Source organism: Corvus hawaiiensis, chromosome 4, assembly GCF_020740725.1.
Source record: "Corvus hawaiiensis isolate bCorHaw1 chromosome 4, bCorHaw1.pri.cur, whole genome shotgun sequence".
Taxonomy (NCBI): domain Eukaryota; kingdom Metazoa; phylum Chordata; class Aves; order Passeriformes; family Corvidae; genus Corvus; species Corvus hawaiiensis.
This window is the reverse complement of record NC_063216.1, coordinates 17,649,379-17,672,855: the sequence shown is the minus strand read 5'-3', so window position 1 is coordinate 17,672,855 and position 23,477 is coordinate 17,649,379. Positions and strand designations below refer to the sequence as shown.

Sequence of the window (23,477 nt, the reverse complement as noted above, 5' to 3'; positions counted from 1 at the left end):
TGGTCAGTTCATCTCACATTGTCTCTGCTGCTCCTTCCTCCTCAGGCAGAGGACTCCTCACACTCTTCCCCTGCTCCAGTGTGGGATCCCTCCACAGGAGACTAGGTCCTTCAGGAATTTCTCTAACATGAGTTCTTCCCAAGGGTTGTTTTTCATGAAGTGCTCCAGCATGAGTCCCTTTCCATGGGATGCAGTCCTTCTCCAAAGAGGGCTCCTGTCTCCACAGATTCTGCCAGGACTCTGCTCCAGCACAGGCTTCCCTCCGAGTCACAGCCTCCTTCAGGCATCCCCCTGCTCTGGCGTGGGCTCCTCCAGGGGCTGCAGGTGGATCTCTGCACCCCCAGGCCCTCCAGAGGCTGCAGGGGCTCAGCTGCCTCTCCATGGGCTGCACCATGGAATCTCGGGGGAATCTCAGCTCCAGAGCCTGGAGCAGCTCCTTCTTCTCCTCGTGCCCTGCCCTGGGTGTTTGCAGAGCTGTTCCTCTCACATTCACACTCCTCTCTTCCACCTGCTGTTGTGCAGTACTTTTAACCCTTTCTTAAATACATAATCACAGAGGTGCTACCAGTGTTGCTGAAGGGCTCAGCCTTGGCCAGCAGCAGGTCCATCATGGAACTGGGGGAAGCTTCTGGCACCTTCTCACAGAAGTCACCCCTGTAGTCCACCCCTTGCCACACAAACCTAACACACTCCTTTAACTCAAGTTTCTCGTTACATTTTCTACAGCTTCCTAAACACACTTTACTCCCAAATGACCACTGGCAGAATGATACCAACAGGTTGATTTAACAATAATGATAACAGTTTCTTGTGTCTGGCATGGAGGAGAGATTTTATACATGTTTGAAGAACAAAGGGATCCCTTCCAACATGCACACCTCATTCTGAGCTTGCAAAATATTTAGAAATGGAAAATTCTGCGACTTCTTCTCCTTTACCAAAACATAAAAGGGCCCTTCAGAGGATTGTGTATTCCCTCACTAGGCTGTGCACATCAACACCAGCAACATCAGCATAGAGTTCAGGCACCACTGGCTCTGGCACCTGCAGCACTGTGTGCCCATTGCTGGTCTTCATTGCTGTTTTCAGAGAGCACAAGAGGTGTGTTGGAGAAGGCCGGTGAGCTGCACTCCACTGCCAGCAGGACTTCATGATGCAGTACCTGTAAGGTGGAGAAGAACGAGAAGCACCAACACAAAGTTTTGCTACAGTCAAACCATCTCGTATTTAAAATGTCTGGAAAAATCCTCCTTTTCTCCTTCATGTGAAGTTCTTTCAATGACCCTTTGAAATTTGCAGCCACATAATGATGTATGGGCATGAAGCTGTTTGCCAGGATGTCAGCTGAGAGTATGGGAAATCCACTTTTGAAACAGCATTATGGAACGAAAAAACTTCCAAATATTAAAAGAAACTATGTCTTCACACAAAGAAATGTACCTTAGATCTTCCCTGTGGACGCTTTGATCATTTCACAGAACATCCTACAACCTAGAGGAGAAAAATCATTCCACAGCAGTGATGCACCTTGCAAGGAAGCAGTGGAGCAGCAAAATGCAACGGCACTTAAGGAAACAGAAACAAGTGTAATTTTCAACAGAAGGAAACAGAAACAAGTGTCATTTTCAAAAGAAGGACAGAAGGGTTTTGGCCACAGAGGTTTTATGCAGCAGAACCCAGTAAGAAGATGTGGCAGACACAAATGTTCTCAGCTAACAGGTTACTCTTAGCATAGTCTAGACTTAGAAATCTTGTGTAAGATCTCGTTTTCTCTGTCTCACTTCCATTTAGCTCTGCCAATCTCATGTTCAATTGTTCATAAAGCAAGTGGCTTACATGGCTTGCTGGCAGCTCGAGGGCTGCTTCATAATGTTCTGTTTCTGCAGATATGATAAGATGTCAGAAGTCGGCACCTCAGGATATGGTGGAGCACCTGGAAAGGCAGAAGGAGCAATGGTAGAAAACGCTATGGCAATGGTTGCAGATAGCAGCTTCTGTGCAAGACTGGCTTCCTGCCCTACCAAAATCTGTTTTTTTCCTACCACAGTTCACAATAACAGAAAGTTTAAAAGGAATTGGCAAGACTTTGCAAGCTGGAAAAAAACCAGGGTGCTTATTTAAATGGCCCAACTTTACATTCTAAAATTCGAGATTTTGGGTCTTGTTAATTTGCTGCTTCCTTACATATTTTTTTTTTTATTATCATTAAGTCTTCTTACCTAATGTAATCATTTCATACAGTAGAATTCCAAAAGACCATCTGCAAGAAAAGTAAACAAAGCAAAGTTGTTTGCTGGCTTAAATACATAAAAACAACTAGGCATGGCCTGCAGACAGGAGAAAGTATGAGCTGTAAAAGAGGAGTGTTATGCAGAAACTACATCTGCCTTCCTGTGAACTTCAGGACATGAAATGATACATAAAGGAATGAAAGAGACAGATCTGACAGACAGGTGAACTTCTAGTCCCAAAATGAAGCCATACATGTCTGCCTTGATGGTAGGGGGTTTGCTCAGGAGCCTCTCTGGTGCCTGCCACTTGACTGGCACTTTCCGTGTGACTGAGCTGGCACCATGTGTATGACATTCGTAGGCCAGGCCCAAACCACAGAGCTTAGCAGTGAAGTTGTGATGAAGAAGGACATTCCTGGCAGCAATGTCACCATGGAACAACTTCTTTTCTTCAAGATAAGCCTGGGAAATTGGAAAAGAAAGAAAGAAATCCAGATGATTTTAAAAGGAAATTTAATTGATATAAATCTTCACTGAGTATGCTTGTCTTCCACACTGTGCAGTAGAGGCATGTGCTCACCAACACAATGGAAGCATATTTTAACAAAGCCTTCATTCCCAGTGCTTAGGCCACCGTGCAAACTTGTGTTGCAATCAAGCAAGAATGAAAAAATGCAGCCAATGTGAGCAGACTTACCAGAGCTGCTGCAACCTGCTGTCCAACCTCATACACCTGCCTCTCAGTGAAGTCATAGGGGACACCATCCATTGCCATTACATCCTAGAGACAAGACAGGAGACCTTGGTTCAAACAAATGCCAAAGCAGTAGGGTAGTGGGGAATATTTCCTTCTAGTCTATCGAATCTTATGCTCCTCCTCCTCACAATTGATCACAAACTGACTGCAATGTAAGAGGACATGGATGGGTGATGTTGATGGTGTGTTGAGTAAGACAAGTACACCAGAGACAACTGGTGGGAAAATTGAAAGGTGGGGAAAAATTCATAGGTTAGACAGAAATTGTCAGAATGACAGTGAGGAGTGACACTCCACACAGGTGAATGACAGATATACTATAAATTAGAATGCTGAGTAGAAAAGCACATTTCTAACATATGAATGGCTACCTGAAATGAGACTAAGAGTCCATCTCTCATACTGCCCTGCCTGTAACAGTAACCCTAGCTGGATGCCCAGATGAGAAAAAGGTAGCACACAATGTTCTTCCTGGCATTTTACAGACCACAGATAACTTCTATTTAAAAACTTCCTGAGATGGTTATGGTTTCAGCATGTTCAGCAACCTCTGAAAGGCTACCTTCCATGATTGCATTCCGTCATGCCTTGACCTCATATGACGTTCCAGTATCCACAGCAGTCAGTGGCAAGACCTTCCATTAGTCAAACTCCTCACTTCATGGAGAACCAGCTCCATTTGTTTGTTTTGAACATGACATGTACTGGCTTTATTTGCTTCTGCTTGGACCTTCTGCTGAATAGGACAGGAAGCAATTCTACATTTAGAGTTTCAGATGTAAGAGTGATGGGTTTACACAGTAACACGGCAGAGTTTTTTGTAACAGGGAGTCATAAAATCACAGAATAAGCTGAGTTGGAAGGGACCCCCAAGGACCATCAAGTCCAACTCCTGGCCTTGCACAGGACATTTCAAAACTCCCACCCTGTCCCTGACAGCATTGTCTGAACACTCCTGGAGCTCAGCCAGCCTTGGAGCTGTGAGCATGCCCTGGGGAGCCTGGTCAGTGCCTGACCACCCTCTGGAGAAGAATATCTTCCTGCTATGCAATCTAAACCTCCCCTGATATTTGGGGTCTGTTTTAGCTTGAGTTAACATTTTCAATGGACTGAGTATTTTTATACTATCAGACCTCATCCCATCAGATTTTACTCCTCATCAGCAATGGGCAGACATGAAGCCATCATTCACATGTGAAATTTTAACCTGTGCATCATTTAATTTTTAACTATGCTGAATTTCATCTGTTCTTTTTATTGGCAAGTCTTTCAATCTTGGAAGATCCTTCTGCAATTCCTCTGGGTCAGCCCTTGCCTTTACTGGCTGGAACCATCAGCAAATATCATCATATCACTGTCACCCATTTTTAAGTTACTAACACATGCAGTGAACAGCACCATGTCCCAGATAGCTGACCTCCCTCCAGTGCAAGTACCAACCTTTCATCTTATATTCTATTTCCTGTCTCTTACCAATTTGTTATCCTCCCATGACCTTCCCCCTGTGTGGGAATTGCTCTGCTTTCTTAAAAGCATTTGGAGTGAGACGGGATTTAAAACTTTAGAAATTCGGGTGGCTGTATGAATTCACTTTAATTCCAGTGCCTGCTACGCCCTTCAGTGGTCTGCAAAGTAGGACCTTTGTGCAGAACTTCTTTGGGGTATGGAAATAGTTTTGAGTGATACAGAGGGATGCATAGAGAGATGAAAAGAATCATCTATGATTCATGGCTAGGTATGTACCTAAGGAATTTAAGAAGCTATTCTGTCATCACTTCTTTTGACTCACCTTCCGACATGTCCACAGAAATGTCAATAGGTCACCTAGAGACACATCTTCCATGATCATATAAAGTGGGAGCTGGTCTACACAACATCCAACCAATTCAACCAGGTTCTCATGATGGCCAAGATTTTGATGGAATTTAATCCTTCCCAAGAAATCCTTTATTTTCTGGGGACTAGCCAGGTCTGAAAGAACGAAAGAAAACAGATTAAAAACCAAACAACAAATGGAAGCAGCAAAGAACAGGTTGACAGCTAAAATCAACATGGTCAGCAATCTTTAATCCTACAAAGACATTCCTACAAGAACACCTCTGACCTACTACACTGAACATGTTCTTGCCAGTACTGATGGAAAAGCTCTACCCAGCATCATATCTGGGATACAGAGACTGTACCAAGGTGGATCCTGACCATGGGCCTTACCTTGCAAAGCTTTCAATACCACAGTCTTAGTCTTCCCAGAGCTCCCAGTTTCCAACTGTGCTCTGTAGATGCTCCCATAGGCACCATGTTTTATCAGCTGCAAGGTGCCTGGTGAGAGCTTCTCTCGTGGGATCTCTAATTCTTTTAGAGTCAAGGATGCAGAATTTAGAAGGCTCTCCACAGATGTCTCACTCAGCTGGATGTAGTGGTTCTCTGTTGAGCAGGGTTCCTGCTGGTTCTTTTTCTTCACTGATAAAAGCAAATATATATGACGCATAAAAACAGACAGATGAACTCTTGTAATAAGTGGCAATGCTCATCCTTCTATCCTCTTTAGTTTTTGCTCCACAGTGTTTTGGAAATCAGGGCAAAGTAAGGAACTGTTACTGTATCTTACTTATCCTGGCCCTTGAAAAGGAGAAAGAATTTATCTCCCCCTCTATTTGATAAAAAGACAGAACCAGTCTAGAAATTTCTCCCATGTTTAACTACATAACCTTTATAGGTAAGACACATTTGGACTTCATTCCCATGTGCTCAAGCAATGAACATTTTCTTTTATTACCAGTTCTCAATTATTTCTCTTAATATAGGCTCAAGAGGCTTTTTTCCCCTCTGCATACCCAAAATTAATTCAGAACTGTATTTTCATTTCCACACAGCCACGTATGTATCAACAAACCTTCCCCTACCTCTTCACCAGTCCCTGTTCTACTTCATGTTGTCTCCATAGGAAGAGGGAGACAGCAGTTTGAAATTAAATTTCTTAAATGGCAGTATAGAAAATGGATTAACTAGGTATGATCTACATCAAAATTACTATCATTCATAACTACCCCAGTAAAACTCTCCTTGCAGCAGCCTCCAGGAAGCTGTTACATAAATACACTTTGCAGCTCTTGTGATGCTACCACAGCACATCAAACAGCCTACATTGTATGTTGCTTTCAATTTTCTCAGATCCATCTATACTACAGATTCCACTACTGTTGCTGCAAAGTGGAATAAATCAGGGTTCCCAATTTTTCTAATATTTACTGGATTGCTGAATACCACTCAGGATCCTCATAAATGGTTTTGCCTAACAGCTCAAGCAATGGGGAAATGGAATTGACTTCTAGCCAGCGAAACCACTACTCTTTCCTCTGGTTGAAAACCACTTTTTTTACCTTGTGTTCCAGCTGGTGCTGATTGCTCCTGCTTTGCTCGCAGGCCGCGGCAGTGGAGCCACAGGATTACAGTGAGCACAATGACAAAAAGTCCCACCAGGAGAACTGGGACAACGATCACTTCCGTTTGATATTCACGCACAACTAGCAGCAGAGAAAGAAAATGCAAAACCAAGGAATAAGCAGCACATTGGTTCTGTATAACCATGCAGCAACAATCCATTTCAGTAACTTTCAACACCAAAAGTGTGTGTTCCCTCCTCTGCTCCTTGGGATAGCAACTGGACACTGTTAGTGCTGCCACCCTATTTTTCAAAGGTGCTGAGTACCTAAACTGCATGAAATCACTGACTCCCACACCTAAGGTCACTCATTTAGATGCCTTAATATGGAGGCCAGAAATTGCAGCCATTTGAAGTACCATACACCAGTGAAACAGAAACGGCACTGGCAGCAGGACAGCAGGGAGATGGGAAGGGCTGGATATTGCTATGTCATCACAAATACATGTGCAATTACAGCTCCAGCTCCTTCCAGTAAAATTACACGGAGCATTTTAAAGGAAACAGAGTGGTCACCTTTGGAATTTGACTGAAAGACATTGCAATTAGCAAGGCTTGTGAAGGTAACTATCTTTCTCATGTCCCCCAGATGTGGAGGTGGTCAAGACCATTTTTTCAGTTCCCAAAGATGGCAGAAAGTAGCGAAATCAAAATCTCACAAAACTGGTCCTTTGGAAAGCTGCAGGGAATCTTTAATGACTGCTGTACACCTCATTCAAAGTAGAAATTCTCTAAAATGGCTGAAATTATGTGAGATGAATCCTGCCACAGAGCCTGCATCCCCATAAACATTTCTCCCCTGAAACACAATGCAGGGAAAGTGCCATCAAGTCCTTCTGTGTGGACTGGGGTGCAGGTGGAGGAGAAGAAAGGGCTTGGTACACTTAGTGAGGCTGGCCTTCCTGTCCAGCATGTGAAAGCTTACTAAAGGAATGTGTGAATCTTACCACATAGCCTGTCATTGCTATTGCACTCCAACAGCATCCGTGAGAGTCTTTTCATGTCCCCTGCCATGATCAATTAAAAACAAGCAGGTCTCCAATCCCCACCTCCTGCACAGACGTAAAGAATAGCAACAAAATTTATTGGGAGAAAGGATGATGATGAAACAACAAGTGAAGCGAATATGGAGCTTTCTGCCCCTTACAATCAGTCGTTGCATGAAGCAGCACTGGGATTTGGAGGTTTAGAGAATGGCACAGGACATCCACTATCACATCCTATGGATGATGCACTGCATGACTACAGAGCATTTAGGGATAAGCTTGTTCTACAGCACTTCATAAACAAATGAGGACCCCTAGGCCTAAATGGCATATGTACAAAAATCCATAGTTACAAACCTAATTACATTTAAAGAACAGCTAATACACTCCTAGCTAACACACTTTTTAGATGCCAGAATGGCTCAGCATTTTATCTTCTGGTCCATTACAAGTGAACAGATCAGCAGCATGCATAGAAGAGGTCATTCTTGACTACAGTCCTTGCCACAACTCCTACTGTTGCTGCACAAAGAGAAGGAGAAAAAAGAGTTGTCATTAGGGTTCTCTGGTACCAACTTCTGAGCACTGCCACATCTGTAGGTATTCTGAAGCACAACATCTGCAACTCTTTTGCATTTGCAGCTGAAAATCCAGATGCAAGCATGCACCTTGTTCAGTCACTGATTCTTACAAACATTGCTAAAATTTAAGACTTAACAGCTTCGCAAACAGTATCATCTAGAATATTTTATAGGAATTGTGACTTTTACCCTGTAAGTACCTATTTTGTTTTCAGCTGTAAGTTTAAGGCAATTAACCTCAGTGGCAAATATAGGGCATTGATTTTTATGGAATTTGGTGATTAAACATTTAACAGAGTTTGTTCTCATGCTTAAAATTAATGAGTGAAATTATTCTTTACCAGCTGCACAACAGAGGCAGTAGAGGAAAACAGAATATATCTGTGCTTTAAGGTATCACAAAAAGTCTGTTTCCTTTTTTTTTTTAATTTCATTCTTAATATGCTAGCAAATTTACCTGGTTCCAAAGTGTGGCTACACCATGAATCCAGTCAAAGGAGTAATAACCCAGCAATAATATCAAGTTTTTCAGGTACACTCTGAAAGCAAGCACACTAAAATAACCCACCTCACCTCTAACACACACACACACTTAGACACAAATACACAGGAGCAGTCCTGGCTTCCTTCATTCTCAGGTACACACAGACTTTAGGACCATTAGCCAGCAATCATATTGTATAATCTAAGTCATGAACAGTCCAAGCTCCATCTTAAAACTTGCTAATGGCTTTGTACAGGTGCTTACCAGAAATGCACACTAGCATTTAAACACCCTGCATGCACAGGCACACAGAAGCACACACACTGCAGTTTGTGCTTACAGAGAGAGCAGCAAAGATCCATGTGAAAAAGCTCTGACACAGCAGCCATGTCTACACTGGTCCCTGTCTGTAAAAAGGATTCCTCCCTACTCCTTTATACACCTCCCAGCAGTGATGCCAGTGGGTGGCACCCATGTTTTCCAACCACACTCAGGGCAGAACTATGGGATCCAGGAATGAAAACACTGGCAGCCATTGGCACTTTATTTGCCCTGGCACTCCTACTGCTGCTTTTGCTTGTGGAGGTGTTATCACTGGAAAAACTTGACTAGAGAAGCCCATTTACACTATGTGTCTGTCCTCTTGCAAAACTCAGCAAGCAGAAAAAGAAGTTGTACTCAGTAAGATAATTCTGAAGTACCTTTCAGAGCTACTTTTCAGGTCAAGAGCAAATAAATTCCTGTACTAGGCTGTTTCTGCAACTTACGTTTTTAAGTCACGTTATTGCAGCTCTTACATTTCTATCCTCACAACGAGAATGGTAACTGAGAAATCCACAGAACTCACGTAATACATTGAATATTTTTTGCAATGGGAGACACATGAAAGTTATGCGGAACTAACACGTTCATGTGCATACTCAACACAGAGCAGGACTACTGACAGTGCTCAACTAGTTATTTTATTAGATGAAGACAGATTTCCAGCACCAAGCCAGTGGAGGGGGCAAAAATACCTTAAAAGGTTCAAAACCTGTACCTCACTGGCATTCTGATTTTCCTTGCCTGTGTGTTACACTGTACCAAAATCAGTGCTGTCTAGATCATGTGCACACATACACTGTGTTACTCCAATTTAGAATTTGCATTAGAGAATTTGTGCAATTTCAACTGAATGTCAGCTTATTTATTCCACTGGTTTTTTTAATACCCTCTTACCCAGACTGAATTCCACTCACTGGAATTCCTAGAACCATAGAATCATTAAGGTTGGAAAAGACCATTAAAATCACAAAGTCCAAAAGTCAGCCCAGCACCACCACCACGTTCACTACTAAACCATGTCCTCATGTGCCCCATCCACAGGTTTCTTGTACATTTTCAGGGATGCTGACTCCACCAGCTTCACTGGGCAGCCTATCCCAATGCTGAATGACTCTCAGCAAAGAAATTTTTCCTAATATAAATATCTCCTGACACAATTTGAGGCTGTTTCCTCTCCTCCTGTCCCGTGTTCCACGGGAGCAGAGCCCGACCCCCCCGGCTGCCCCTCCTGTCAGGGAGTTGTGCAGAGCCAGAAGGTCCCCCCTGAGCCTCCTTTGCTCCAGGCTGAGCCCCTTTCCCAGCTCCCTCAGCCCCTCCTGCTGCTCCAGCCCCTTCCCCAGCTCCGTTCCCTTCTCTGGACACGCTCCAGCCCCTCAATGTCTTTCTTGTCCGGAGGGGCCCAGAGCTGCCCCAGGATCTGAGGTGTGGCCCCAGCAGTGCCCAGCACAGGGGACAGTCACTGCCCCGGCCCTGCTGCCACCCCATGGCTGGCACAGCCCAGGTGCCATTGGCCTCTTGGCCCCCTGGGCACACCTGGGCTCATGTCCAGCCGCTGTCCCCAGCAGCCCCAGGGCCTTTCCCAGCTTTCCAGCCCCTCTGCCCCAGCCTGGAGCTGCAGGGGGTTGGTGTGACCCAAGGGCAGGACCCAGGACCTGGCCTTGTTGACCCTCAAATCACTGGCCTGGGCCCATGGATCCAGCCTGTCCAGATCCCTCTGCAGAGCCTTCTGACCTTCAACCTGAACCCAAAGCCTGATGTCCAAGCCAAATACACAACAAAGATCATGGTACCTAAAAATAGCAGAAGCCGCTGCTCTTAGACAATGGGAAGTACAAAGCAAAACCTTAGCAGAAGTTAAACTGCAGTCACCAGCATTTGCAAACTGCTCCCAGCAGACTACTTGGTGCACTGCATGTGGCACAGCAGTGCCACAGCCCGGCAGCAGGGACAGGTTAATCAGCCCCCATACCTGCCCCACACCAACACTGCTCCTCTGCACACATTTGCCAACAGGATGAACACCTGGGGAAAGGTGGCATTTTGTTTCCACTCACGTTTGCTTGCCAAGCTGTTCTGCTGCCCTGGCAATTGAGACAAAGCACAGAGGGCAACAGAGGGACAGGAATAAGCAGCTAGAAGATGGCAGCTGTGAAGGCTGCTTAAACCAGTTCGGGAAGCCCAAATACTGAATGTGAATGTAGCTGAGCTGAATTAAGTGCTCACCAATACCAAAAGAAGGGATTATCTCTTCTCTCTGCTGTCTTCTCATTGCTTGTTTTGCTCTCAGTTGTGCAATTCATCACATGGTAAACTGATTCAAACCACTAACCCAGCAGGAAAAATTCACTGCTCTTTTGCCATGGTGATTTCCTGCCATTTTAGTGGTCAGTATTAGTCAGGGGTGAATGGCTAATTCATCTAAAGCTGCACTGTGAAACCACTCCCTGTGTCAGCACAGATCCACAGGCACTCTGTGCCAGCAGAAGCCTTACCATGATTTTTCCAGTCCTCTGTCATTCATTCTCACATGTATACTGTCCCCTTAGCAATAGCAGAAGCATTCACATGGCAGTGTGGTAAACTGAACCAGGAAGGTGATCTGCCCTAAAATAATCAATCCTCTCTCACATTTTATGGCCTTGAAGTTCCCATCAGGCTCAAATTATCCTATTTAAAGTGCCAGGACTAAGACTTAAGAAGCCTGAGTGACAAACATTGTGGTGAAGACTGAAAAGAAAAATATCAAGACTTATATGCCCATGGAATATATGGGAACAGACAGCTTGAATACTGCCCACACAGAAGCTGCCTGCTGTTTGCTCCTGCCATGTTCAGGAGAGTAAGTTGTCCATATTCACAGCAAATACACAGTTTTGCCACTGAAGATGTCTGACTTGCGGCTACCAGCAGTTCCCATCATCAGTGCAAACGTCTAAAGCCTTGTGTAATGATTAGCTAAAGGTCTAAAGAAACAGCTGATTAATTTTATATGACAAAAATATAGGCTAAGATTAATTTGGATCTTCATTAGACCCTTTAAAAAGTGCTATGAGCTGATATGGAATTAATGTAGTTATTTCTCCAGACATCCTGTCCCACATTAACTACACACCACTTTATTACAAAAATACTCTTACACTTGTTTTTCATGCACTAATTGTGAGGACCAGCTGTAACACAGCTACAGGCACATAAAGAGCAGCTGAGTAATTCAGTAACTTCAGTCCCACACTGCCTGACTGATAAAAGACAAAATAAATCCTTAAACATGATGTCTTCTACTTAATTTCTTGCAGTGGCAGAACCTTGCTCTCCAGCTTTTCCAGTTAGCATTTCACTGCTGCTTTTATTATTTCCCTCCTCTTTTATCTGACCTTTGAACACGGTCAACAGTCAAGGCTTTGTCAACTGCTCTGCACAAGCGTACTGTGCTGGCTGTGCAGTGGGAAGGGAGAGGAGCTACCAGGGAATTGCAGGAGCCAAAACAGCAGGAAACCACCAGGTGTGGCAGGTTGTGGACATTGAATGTGAGGGAAGAGGGAGAAGCAAAGCACCATTGTAAAGCAAACAGTGAAAAAGAGATTTTTTTTTCCCCTGCCATGTCCACTGTTTACTAAAAGCAGCATTCAAACCAAATAAAAAACGAGCCTGACAGGTTTCAGCCATGCATTTGTTAGACTACATATTCTGTCTCTTCTGCCTGCAGAAGACCTTAGTGACTATTTCCAGCAGCCTGGCAGACCACGACATCTTTGCAAGGTTTTCCTGGCCCCTGGAGTCATCTCATCTCTCACTGCAAGGCACATGTGGGTACCAAGCAGCATCTTCAACTGTGAGAATGGGAAATTCTGACCAGCCACACCAGAGTCACTTCTGTCCTTGTAAAGAAGGTCTCAGCTATAAAGACTTAGTAGTATAACTCACTTTTGAAACAGCTGGTAGCTGTAACACCCTGTAAGAAAACAAAGTGTTTCAAAAATCACATACAGAGACACAAGATTGGTCCAAAAATTTGAGTATCAAACCTATGCTAGCTGCTACAGAGGCATAATAAGGGAGTGAAAGAAAATTAGCCTGACCACTTTGGAAAAGCTAGACCATGGAGAAAACAGCAAATAATGAGGCCCATGCTGCTATTTGAGCAGGTGGTTACTTAGGGCAAACTTGGCTCCTTTTCAATATAGCAGAAAAAACAGGCAAAGTTAACAGTCACTACTGCACTGAGAAACGATTCAGGAGGACTCAGTGCTGCTGTGCTTTTATGCTAAAAATGTTAGTCCTAACTGGCACCATTTCATCTCAGTGGAGATATGCGGGTTCTTACGGTGCTAGGTTTTGCTTAAACTCAGATCATGTAAAAAAATTAATTTATTTGTGCTGCACAAGGAAATCTAAGTACAGAAGTGTGAAATAGTACAGAAGCTGAATGGAGATTAAGACAAAAATATTTCTTCTAATACAGACATGGCCTACTACAGTTTCTGGAAAATTAACATCCATCTTGATCACTCCCACTGAGTTAAGGCCACCGAAAGTAATTCCTCACAAGTAATCTGCAGAATAAATCAAAATGATAAAAAACCCCTGAGGAATACATTAAGCTGAAGCCCTTAATGAGTGGGCTGTTAAAAGTCTAGAGGCCAAACTTTCAACAGCACACTCTCACCTATGGCTTCCTTTTAAGAAGTCAAAATCATACTCTACTTTTGAAAATGTCTCCCTGCTGACTGATCTCTGATTTAGCTGGTAGCTGCCTGGACTAAGCCTGTATCATACCCCAGCACAAATACAGAAATTCTGAAAAACTGTGACAGAACGTGAGAAGAATGAAGGACTTTTTTTTCCAAAGGACCATGCATACATATAGCTCTTATTGTGCAAAACCTACTGTGTGATAACAATATTGCATGACATCACATTGCTGCTTAATGGCTTAAGAAATCCAACAAAAATCTGCTTTCATAAATTCACAGCCACTTGAAGCTGTGTAAACAACTTTAGTTTCAGTCTCCCAAGTTCTGGATGTTTCTTGGTGGATTTAACACAGATTTTGTTTATAATTTAATCAGTAGCTCATGCACACACAGGTAAATACAGGAAAATCTAGATATCTGCACCACCTCAGGTTGGAGTTCACTGCCCTATAATCAAGCAACAGTGATGGGAGTAAAATGGTAATTAGTCTTGAATTCAGCCCTAGGCATGTATTACTTAACTAAAGACTGGACATATTTATACACAAATGCATAGCATCACCCTGTTTCAGTGAACTGAGACTAATTTTTACAAAACTTAATTATCTTGTTAACGTCTTCCTCTTTAAAAAATGCCTATGAGCTATTTCAATCAAATCAGCCAGCATGTACAGGACATCCCTCTTTTATTTTTTTCTCAAAACCCCAATACCATTATGATCACAGAAATTACTATAAGCAGCTTCACTACAAGCAGTAAGCACAGGCACATATGTACATGCACACATACACAGACACACAGACTTTACAGTACAGCTACCTTCTAATTCAGATCACATTTATGTTAATGAAAGTCTTTTAAAAAATAAATATTCATGGTTTGATCCTCCAGAAGTGCTTTCTCTCACTTACCTGAATGACACCACTTCCCTTGCCCTGCAGTTGTCTTCTCCTGCTGCGAGTTCCCAGTTTGTGAGGCCACTCCCAATAACGCTGATGATTACCTTGGAACGGCTGTAATTCTTATGACTAAGTTCCTCCTCACTGATTTTTCTACTCCAGTCCCGCCCAGCTTCAGTTCTTTGCTTCTCTAGGTCTTCTCAGCTGTCTCCCCAGGGATGTCCAACACACAGCTGACAGGAAGGCACACACTTGCAGAACGGGTCTGCCTGGCTTCCACACACCAGCTGCTCATGGGCTGACTACAGAGACAGGCACAGCAAGGAGCCCTCGGGCACACACCTGCAGTGGAATTTGAAAGGCAGACCAAAACAGACCAAGAAGGATAGGTTATGTAATAAACAGAATTCATACACTTCTGGTTACAGGTTCATGTTGGAAAAAAATGGGCTCTTGGAACAGAAAATCTGTACAAAACCCCCAGGACTCCAGACGCTGAAAAAGTCTTCCATTGGGAACACAGTGTGCAAATGAAGAAAGAGATACAAGACTAACAATTAGCAAAACACACTACAGCAGAGAGCAGGAACACAGGGTTTTTTCACATTCTGCCTTGCCCCTTGGTGTCCCTCCTGCTCAGGCTGTCCATGCATTCTGCCAGCATTTTGGAAAATGGCTGGAGCCCTGTCATCAGCTTCCCCCTGCCCTTTCCTCACACCATCCTGAGCTCCCCAACCAGACTGGACAATATTCCTGAATTTTCCTGTGACCTTTTACTGGCCACGATGCCCTTGGGGTCTCCACTGTGCTCTGCTGGTATCCTCAGCAGCCAGAGGGTATAATCTTCATTGCATCTCAGCATTTTAGTTCTGGGGGCTTTCTTCCCAACTAACCCATGCATGCAAGTCCCAGCTGTTGGCCTGCCCTCCCCTATCACTGATAAATCTTGTGTTAAGAGTTTTCAATTCATGAGTCCTGGTTATATGAGTCTCCACAAGATTATTTGCTTACCTACTTCATAGGAGTTAGAGGCAGTTGCATTTCAAGAGTAGCAACATTCTCATGTTGAGAGACAAACTTTATTTCACAGTCAGCAACTCGATGCATGTGGCTTTGGGAAGATGCAGCAGATGGTGTGATCTCTGCCAACTGTTTTAGCCAAACTCACCTACTCCTCTTAACATTTTGGTGCTGCATATAATCATGTTGTTGTGGGGAAAATTTTAGCTGTGGAACCATCAATAGTTTGGGTATCAAAAGACAATAGTTAATTTAAGAGAGACTTCTCCTTAGCATTATTCTTCTGGCTGGCATTTACTACCCATGTGTGCAAAATGGTGAAAACCAGGAGTGATTTCTTCATTGCTTTGATCTCTCTACAGAGACTGGCAAGAGTGGGCAAAATAGCATCAGTGAAATAGTCCTGTGATATGGATTTTTATCGCCTGAGAAACCAGGAGAGACATCTTCTAGACTAAATATTTTCTCAGATTAGAAAGATCACTTCAGGTGCAGAGTGTAGGTTTAGAGTCTGGCTTCAGCTTCCCTCCCATTCTGGTACTAACCTGCATTGACTCTGCAGTATTTCCTCCAAGAAGGAGCAGGGGATGTGTCTTACACCTCATTCTCCACTAAACAGTAGGTAAAATGCAAATAACAGTTCCTCATTCAAATGAGTTACACTCCACAGGCACCTTCCTCAAGGGCACCTGGGAAAACCTATTCAGATTCCTGTTTAAAAATATGACAACTGAAAATCTTCCCCTTCTTTCAGTTTCTACACCTCCCTACTGTGGAAGAGAGTGTGAAAGGCAAAGGGTTAAATATTCAGGGTAAGCATATGCAAAAGCAGCAATGGCTGCTGCTTTTAATTTCCCCCACCAGTCCCTCAGTTGTGCTCCCAGTCTGACTGGTTGGATAAGGTATTTTAATGGTTCGGAGTTCAAGCTTCGGCCTATATAATCTTCCTCATTCATCAACAAGCCTTTCCCCCTGTTTAGTAAAGTGACAAAAGGCATTTATTGTCCTGTGAAAAACAGACTTTTCCTGCTTCGTCTTGTGTTGTATGTGCATCCACAAAGAAAACATTGCCTGTTTAACATCCTCTATCCTTCTCTGCTTTTTCCTTATGATTAAGCACACTGAAAGGCAGCAGACTGGCAGTCTTATTAACATAACCATCCCCTTTATCTCCAGGACAGCTACAGCACACCTACAAACCATCCTAACCACACACAGCTGCTGCACCATAACCTCAAGATGGGGTTCTGGGATTAAGCAGTAAAGTTCTTGACTTACTTTCACATTCTAATATAAGACTTAAAACTGTGGCTTATAGCTGATAGACTGTGAGTGATCTTTTGGTCAGCTTAAGCCCATAAGGGCAAAAACCCAGAAGATAAGGGGCTAATGTGTAAGTCACAAACAGCAACAGCCAGATGGCTGCAGAGCCGGCCAAGGATTGTGGCTAATACCAAGAATTGTTGGTAAGAACCCACTGTGAGAAAGAACAAAATGTGGCTGGGAAAGGGGCCATGGGGAGGAAGGGCAGGACTTTTCTGTGACAAACATCCTTGATGTAGTTTCTGCAGATAAGCACAACATGGCACAGTAAAGGAATAATCTAAAAGTGAAAAAAACCTCTTATCATTATCCCAAGTCTCTGTTTTGCCTCATGACCTTTGCCTCTCAAGGTAGCAGGTTTTCTTAATCATGAAAAATTACAAGCCTATTTTTTTTTTTAATGGCAATTCTATTGTGATTTTTCAGTTCATTCCTGCAGCATTTGTTACTTAAAATTTCCAAAGGTAGCACTATATGAAAAGAAACAAAGTAGAAAACTGAAATGACCTAGTGATTAGGCATCAATCTTCATCAGCCAGCTGAAGGTCCAGTAATTCGCTAGCACTTCCTCTATTCACAGATTTTACTCAACTGCTTTTGAACTCCTGCAAAACTTTAGCAACACAATGCTCTATGATAAATTATACAGCATTCATTCGACTTGGGTGAATAAATACTTTTGTTTATTTTGAAGACGGATTCTTATCTTCAAACCAGCTACTCAGTTGGCAGTGAAATGAGTGGTGGTTGCTAAGTGATGAGCAAGTTTGCTGTATAATGAGAATACTAATATACCAAGTAATTTAAAAACAGGACTAAGTTTGTGTTTGTGTGGATGAAAAAGGAGAACAAGAGACAGCCCAAACCATTCAAGGTTTGGATATTGATCTGGAATGAGACATGACTTGGAGCATGGACAATTCAGAAATGGGACTTAATCCTCACTCTGCTATAAACCAGATAATTCCTAGTATCAGCAGACTCTTGACAAACTTTTGAGTCTCGTTGCTTTTTCTCCAGAAGATTTCTAACCTGGTTTTGCCTAGTCCTGCAAACACCTTCTCCAGTATTTTTTTTTTTCGTGGAAGCAAAGATCATAGAATCACAGAAGAATTTGAGAAGGGAATTTTAAAGACCATCCAGTTTCAACCCCCCTGCCGTGGGCAGAGACACTTTCCACTTGTCCATACAGCCTGACCCTGAACACTTCCAGGGATGGGCATCCACAACTTTCTCAAGGCAACCTGTTCCAATGTCTCACCATCCTCACTGCCAAGTATTTTTTTCTTTCTATCTAATATAAACCTACTCTCTTCAGCTGTGAACACGCTTGCTCCCTGTGCTGTTATTGCCGACCTTGCTCTGACACCTCCCTCTATCCTGAAGGCGGGGCGAGACTCCCTGAGAAAAGCAGCAGAAACACCACCCAGCTTTCAAACTTAGGGGTTAACATGTACCTTCGGCGTTACTTTCAGGAAAGCTCCTGAAACCACCACGGCCCAGCGGGAGCGGCCGGTCCCGCCACGGCTTCAGCTCCTGCGGCTCGGGGGCGGTGCGGGGCCGGGGCCGGGGCCGGGGCCGGGGCCGGGGCCGGTCCGTGCTGCAGGCGGGGCCGGTCCGTGCTGCAGGCGGGGCCGTGGGCAGGGAGGACTTTACCTTCTCTGCTGCGGCCGCTGGCGGCGAGCGCCCGGCCGGGCAGGGGCCGAGGGGACGCGGCGATACCCGGCCCGGCCCCGGAGGCGCGGGAGACCGGCGTGGTCCTGTTTGACATTCTCTATCCGTCTCTGCCTTTTCCTTATGATTAAGCACACTGAAAGGCAGCTGACTGGCAGTTTTATTAACATAACCATCCCCTTTATCTCCAGGACAGCTATTACACACGTAGAAACCACCCAAACCACACACACGGCTCGGTCCGTGATGCCGCACAGAGCCGGCCACGGCGGCGCTGGAAGCGAGGGGCAGGAGGGACGCGGAGCCGGCACACGGTGCCAGGACACAGGCACAGCCCGGCGCCGCGGGGCCGCCGAGCTCTCCCGAGCGCTTGTTTTCGTAAAACACAGAATCAACCGAGCCCGCGAGCTCGAGGGCGGAGCGGGCGGGAGGGACGGCACGGCCGGCGGGCGGGGTTTAGTGTCCCGTTACCGCCCGCTCTGTCCGTGAGGGCGGGCGGCGGCGCCGCCGCTGCTGCGGGGGACGCGGCCCTGGCCACGGCCGAAGGGTGCCCGTGGTGGGGGACAGCAGCGGGGCGTGGGCTCTCCAAGGGCTCCGGGGAAGGGGCTGCCCAGTTAACCTTAGTTTTACCTCGTTGTATGAAGAGCACCCAGCGTCTGAGGTTTGGCACCGGTTTAAAATCCTGTCAAGCCATTACAAACCGCCCGTCGCATTCCTTCCGCACGCATCGGGAATAAAACCCGGAAAACAGATGCCCACTGAGTCTGAGGAATCATAGGATAAAAACTACGCAGTGTGATGGATAAAGGCGCCACACTGAAGTTCTTCCATTTCCTTCTTCATAGTTCTGTCCCATCCATCGGTGGTTTTCAGAATAGGAAATTAAAGGCAATGCTTTGCGTCACATTTTCGGTGAACACTGAGGTTCTAAACTTTATTTTTGCCCCAAGCATTTTTACATCCTAGAATTTCACCCCTACAACTAAACAGAGGTTAGGGAATCATAATCACTTATCTGCCTGTATGGTGACAGAACTTAGTGTTTGCACTTAACCTGGCTGGAGCCTGCAATTGTGAAATAAATACTGGTTACAAATGGGGATTTTACAAATAACTTAGAAAATTAGGAGTTGCCCTGGGTCAGAGTATTTGGGAGAGAAGCTGGAAGACAACTGTAACAGGGTAATGAAGTTTGCTACTGAAGGGTTTGACAAAATGATCTGTTATTACTGATACAAAAAATCTTTATTTGGCACAAGCACAGCATATTTGAGCTAATTCTTTCTACTTAAATTAATTTCAAAAGAGATTGAAAATAATATGCAGCATACAGGTGATGACCAGTAGCCTTAAGGTCAGATTCTTGCTGAATTCACTTGTAAATCTAAAATGTATATGCTTATTTTTATTTTTTATTGCAATGTTACTTTGTCTCAACTGTGAAAATCAACTCATTTTAGAGTAAAATAAAGTAGGAAATTCTTGGTTTCCTTATAGATGGCTGAATCAGAATTTCAGCAAGGAAACGATGATGGAAAGACGAGGGAGAACTTTAAAAAGAGCATAGAGGAACTTCTGGAGAAAATGGAAAATCTAACAGGTGCAGGTCTTTATTAAGAATGACATAGATTTTTGTACTAAAGATACTGAAGATTTTTTTTTTATATTTCTTCCGTAAACTTCTGTGTGATAGAAACGTAAATGAAGACAATCACCATCAACTAATGCCCTTGTTCTTAATTGTGAAAAAGTATGCAAATAATTTAGATGGTTCAGATGGCTCAGAACGAAAAATCGATAGGTGATGGATGCTTAAGCAGTTCAGAGTGTTGGTTAAAAACAGAAACACTACTAAGGTGTTTTATGTACAATTATTAAAATACAGTATATAAAATGAGACTTAGTTCTCAAAAATTGATACATACCACCTCCCAGGTCAGTGCACTACAGTGAATTCTTGGTAAAATAAGAGGGAATGTACATAAGTGTACATAAGTTTAGCACATAAGTGCTAAAACTATTTGCTCAGCTTTATCAGATACTCATTATTTCAAAATCAATTTCATTATTTAAGTTATTCATTATTTCAAGATCAATTTCATTACTTAAGTTGCCCGTAAAATATTTCATCTCTATGTTGCAGTCTCCTTGATCTTACTCTTCCTCATCTAACCCAAGCTGTAACTGGTCTGGAGAGAGGGTTCCTTATATAATATTCATATATTTTACAACAGTCTCTTGACTCTTTCTATTTGATTATCTGCTTGTGATTTTTAGGTGAAGTGTCCATCCCCCTTTTGTAATTTACATCAGTATACTTCCATTATGGAGTATTTTGAGGTATTTATAAAGAAGTAATACTGAACAGTCTATTTAGTCTTGAGTATTACTGCAGGCAGTTTGCATTTTATCTTACAGTCTTCTCTGAGATCTGAACTGATAATAATTAATTTTGTGTATTGAATCAGCCATTGCTTTTTTTCTGGCCAGAATTCCTGGTTTAGTAATACCTGTTGTGTTTGCAGTGTGGGCAACCCAGATAGTCTATGACTGCACAGCCATCCGGACCAACCCAGCCCTGACCACCACCATGCAGCACTTGGAAGATGCCTTCCTGAGGTGCAAAGAGCACATGGAGAAGAAAAGGCAAGAGGTGCTGATGGAATCTAGAGGTGAAGGGCAAAAAAAGGAATAAACTGAATTTGGTCACACTGGCAGAACAACAACTCTTGGAAAATCCCTTAGGTCTTTTTTCCTTCCAGCTGTGGAGGTTTCCCAGCCACTGTGGGAAATGGATTGGCTTTCCTCTTGCTAAGAACTACTTATTTGTGTACATCTGTGGAAGTATTTTAACGAGATTACACATACAGCTTTGTATTGTTGAGGGTAAAAGGCAGCAATGTCTGTATTCCTATGATGCCCATCAGTAATCCCTGTAGTGTTTGCACTCACAATTTACACACCCTCTGTCCTTTTCCCTGGAAGATCATACTCACTCCATGGTCTGGAGTGAATTCTTTGAGACCTGAACAAGCTGGGGGGATGGGGAGCAGGGGTGCTGTAGAGGACTATCACAGTGCCATTGCACCAGCCCATGCCTTTCAAAGAACACTGAAGAATTGCTTGTTTTTCCAAATGAAAAGCAGGTGAAATTCTAGATTTGCAGATAGACTGTGTTGGTTTTATTTGGGATCATCTAGGTGTTCAATTACATAGCTTTATTATTTAGATAGATCATCTGCACGTGTTTCATTTTCTTCCATTAGATTTTTAACCATTTCTTTGAACTGGTTTCCCCAGAAAGATTGTTCTTCTCAAACCCTCGGAAGGTGGCATGACTTACTGAATTAAAAAATTTGTACCATTATAGACTGCAGTGTGTGTGGTGGCATTGCTGCAGAAACCAAACTAACCATGTTATAAAACGTGCTTCTCTCCATATGTTCTTACTATGCAATATGAGAAAAGGACAAAAAAATTACTTTTTTAGTCAGGATGTGGATTAAGAGCACTACCTCATGGCTTGTGGTTATACATAAATGAGTAATTTATCTGAGATGGAAATCAGTGCAACAAGTTTTAAGGATCTTCCCTTTCATTAAAATCAGTCTCTTTTAACTAGAAAGTAAGTACCATGTAGCAAGTGAGAGTATCTCCATCTCCTCTGAAGAGGTATTTAATGATTTAAATCACATATAAATGATCTCTAAAAGTTTGGCAATTTTTAGACTGTGTATTTCTTTGAGATTGGTGGAACTAAATTCAGACAGAATGTTTATCCACACTGAAGTAAAAAATATGGAAGCAATTTAACTTTGTTTCTTTTTTTAATGGCACCAAGTATTTACAGAGGTACAAATGGTAAAGAACAAACTTTGAACGCCACACTTGAATTTCCAGTGGGTAGGTCTTCACTTCTCCCCAAGATTTTCTTCCCAGTTATGTGATGATTACGAGAGGAAAGTTAGGGATAGGCAGCAGTGCTTATTCCTAGAAAAGCTATACAGCAAGTTATTTATACTTTTACTTTGTTGGGTTTTTTTAATTTAAGGTTGAATTTCTTCATTTATTGGGTTATTATTCACCATCTACCCCATTTCAGCCCCCCTAGAGCCTGCAGCAGAGCCCAGATAGCCCACATTGTAGCACCTTTATTTCCTGTCACAGGGGTGTGCCCGTGAATTTTCAGAAAATTATGTGGAGCAACAGCCCCATCTAGTGCTCACGTAACTGTACCAGTAAACTGGATTGCTGCCATCTCTTAATTCCCCAGCCCCCGTTTTCTGTGATGAAAAGTGTCAGCAGTCGTGTGCTGTGTAACAGTGCAATGCTTTTACCATCCATGTCACAGCAGAATTTATTGATCTTAGTTATGCACCGCACCTGTGGCAAGTGATGCCCAAGAGCCCTCAAATGGAGCCACACATACTCTCAATACTCTGTTTTGGAGTTTCCATTAATTTTTTTACCAAGAAACATGAGACTTACACAGAGCTTCCTGTATAATTCTGATGGAAATTCTGATGGTTGAAACTCTGCCCTTCTCTCCAGTGTAAAACAACTGAAACGGGGCTGAAATGTGAACATTTCACACATCCACTCGGGCATCTTGACCTGGTCAGGACATGACCTACAGCTCTGTTTAGAATATTTATTTCATTTACTACTACTGCTCTCTAGTTCTTTATTATAGCCCCACTTCAGGTTATCTCAGAAAGGCTCAGGAGTCCATACGAGCTGTTTTACCTTTTAGCAGTTTCAAAATTTCAGTCCAGATTCTTGCAGCAATTTTTCCTGAAATTGAATCTGTAACACCTCTATTTACACATACTATTAAAATAATGTGGGTTTTTTCTGAACAAGAACTGTACATAGGCACTACTGGCATGAAAGTGGCAGTGTATAATTGATGAATTGTAAGGACCTTTGTGGTCCTACTAAAGTCACCATTTACAAGTCAAAACTTACATTATTCTTCAAAGTTCGGCTATATTTTGACATTAGTCAGGAAATATAATGAAGCCCTGAGTAATTTCTGTGACATTTTAAAACCTTAAGATA

The 23,477-nt window shown here is 43.2% G+C and overlaps 2 protein-coding genes across 5 annotated transcripts; one reads left to right on the top strand and one right to left on the bottom strand.

Moving 5' to 3' along the window:
- Window positions 1-413: 413 nt before the first annotated feature.
- Window positions 414-18,485, bottom strand: STYK1 (serine/threonine/tyrosine kinase 1). 4 transcript variants are annotated; one of them, XM_048302333.1, is made up of 12 exons: window positions 18,200-18,304; window positions 14,412-14,741; window positions 12,593-12,757; window positions 7,378-7,482; window positions 6,369-6,512; window positions 5,200-5,448; window positions 4,778-4,959; window positions 2,929-3,012; window positions 2,485-2,693; window positions 2,220-2,260; window positions 1,837-1,933; window positions 414-1,162 (listed from the first exon to the last, which is right to left on the bottom strand). In XM_048302333.1, exons 4-12 carry the CDS (start codon window positions 7,442-7,444, stop codon window positions 958-960), a joined length of 1,278 nt encoding a protein of 425 aa, XP_048158290.1. In that variant the 5' UTR covers window positions 7,445-7,482; window positions 12,593-12,757; window positions 14,412-14,741; window positions 18,200-18,304; the 3' UTR covers window positions 414-957. The 4 variants fall into 4 exon arrangements, 3 of the variants coding, with proteins under 3 accessions (XP_048158290.1, XP_048158291.1, XP_048158289.1); XM_048302334.1 differs by lacking the exons at window positions 12,593-12,757; window positions 18,200-18,304 and adding an exon at window positions 18,399-18,485; XM_048302332.1 differs by lacking the exon at window positions 12,593-12,757.
- A 1,428-nt stretch (window positions 18,486-19,913) lies between these two features.
- SYCE3 (synaptonemal complex central element protein 3) lies at window positions 19,914-21,861 on the top strand. Its single transcript, XM_048302470.1, has 2 exons — window positions 19,914-20,016; window positions 20,942-21,861. Exons 1-2 carry the CDS (start codon window positions 19,914-19,916, stop codon window positions 21,109-21,111), a joined length of 273 nt encoding a protein of 90 aa, XP_048158427.1. The 3' UTR covers window positions 21,112-21,861.
- Window positions 21,862-23,477: the final 1,616 nt, after the last annotated feature.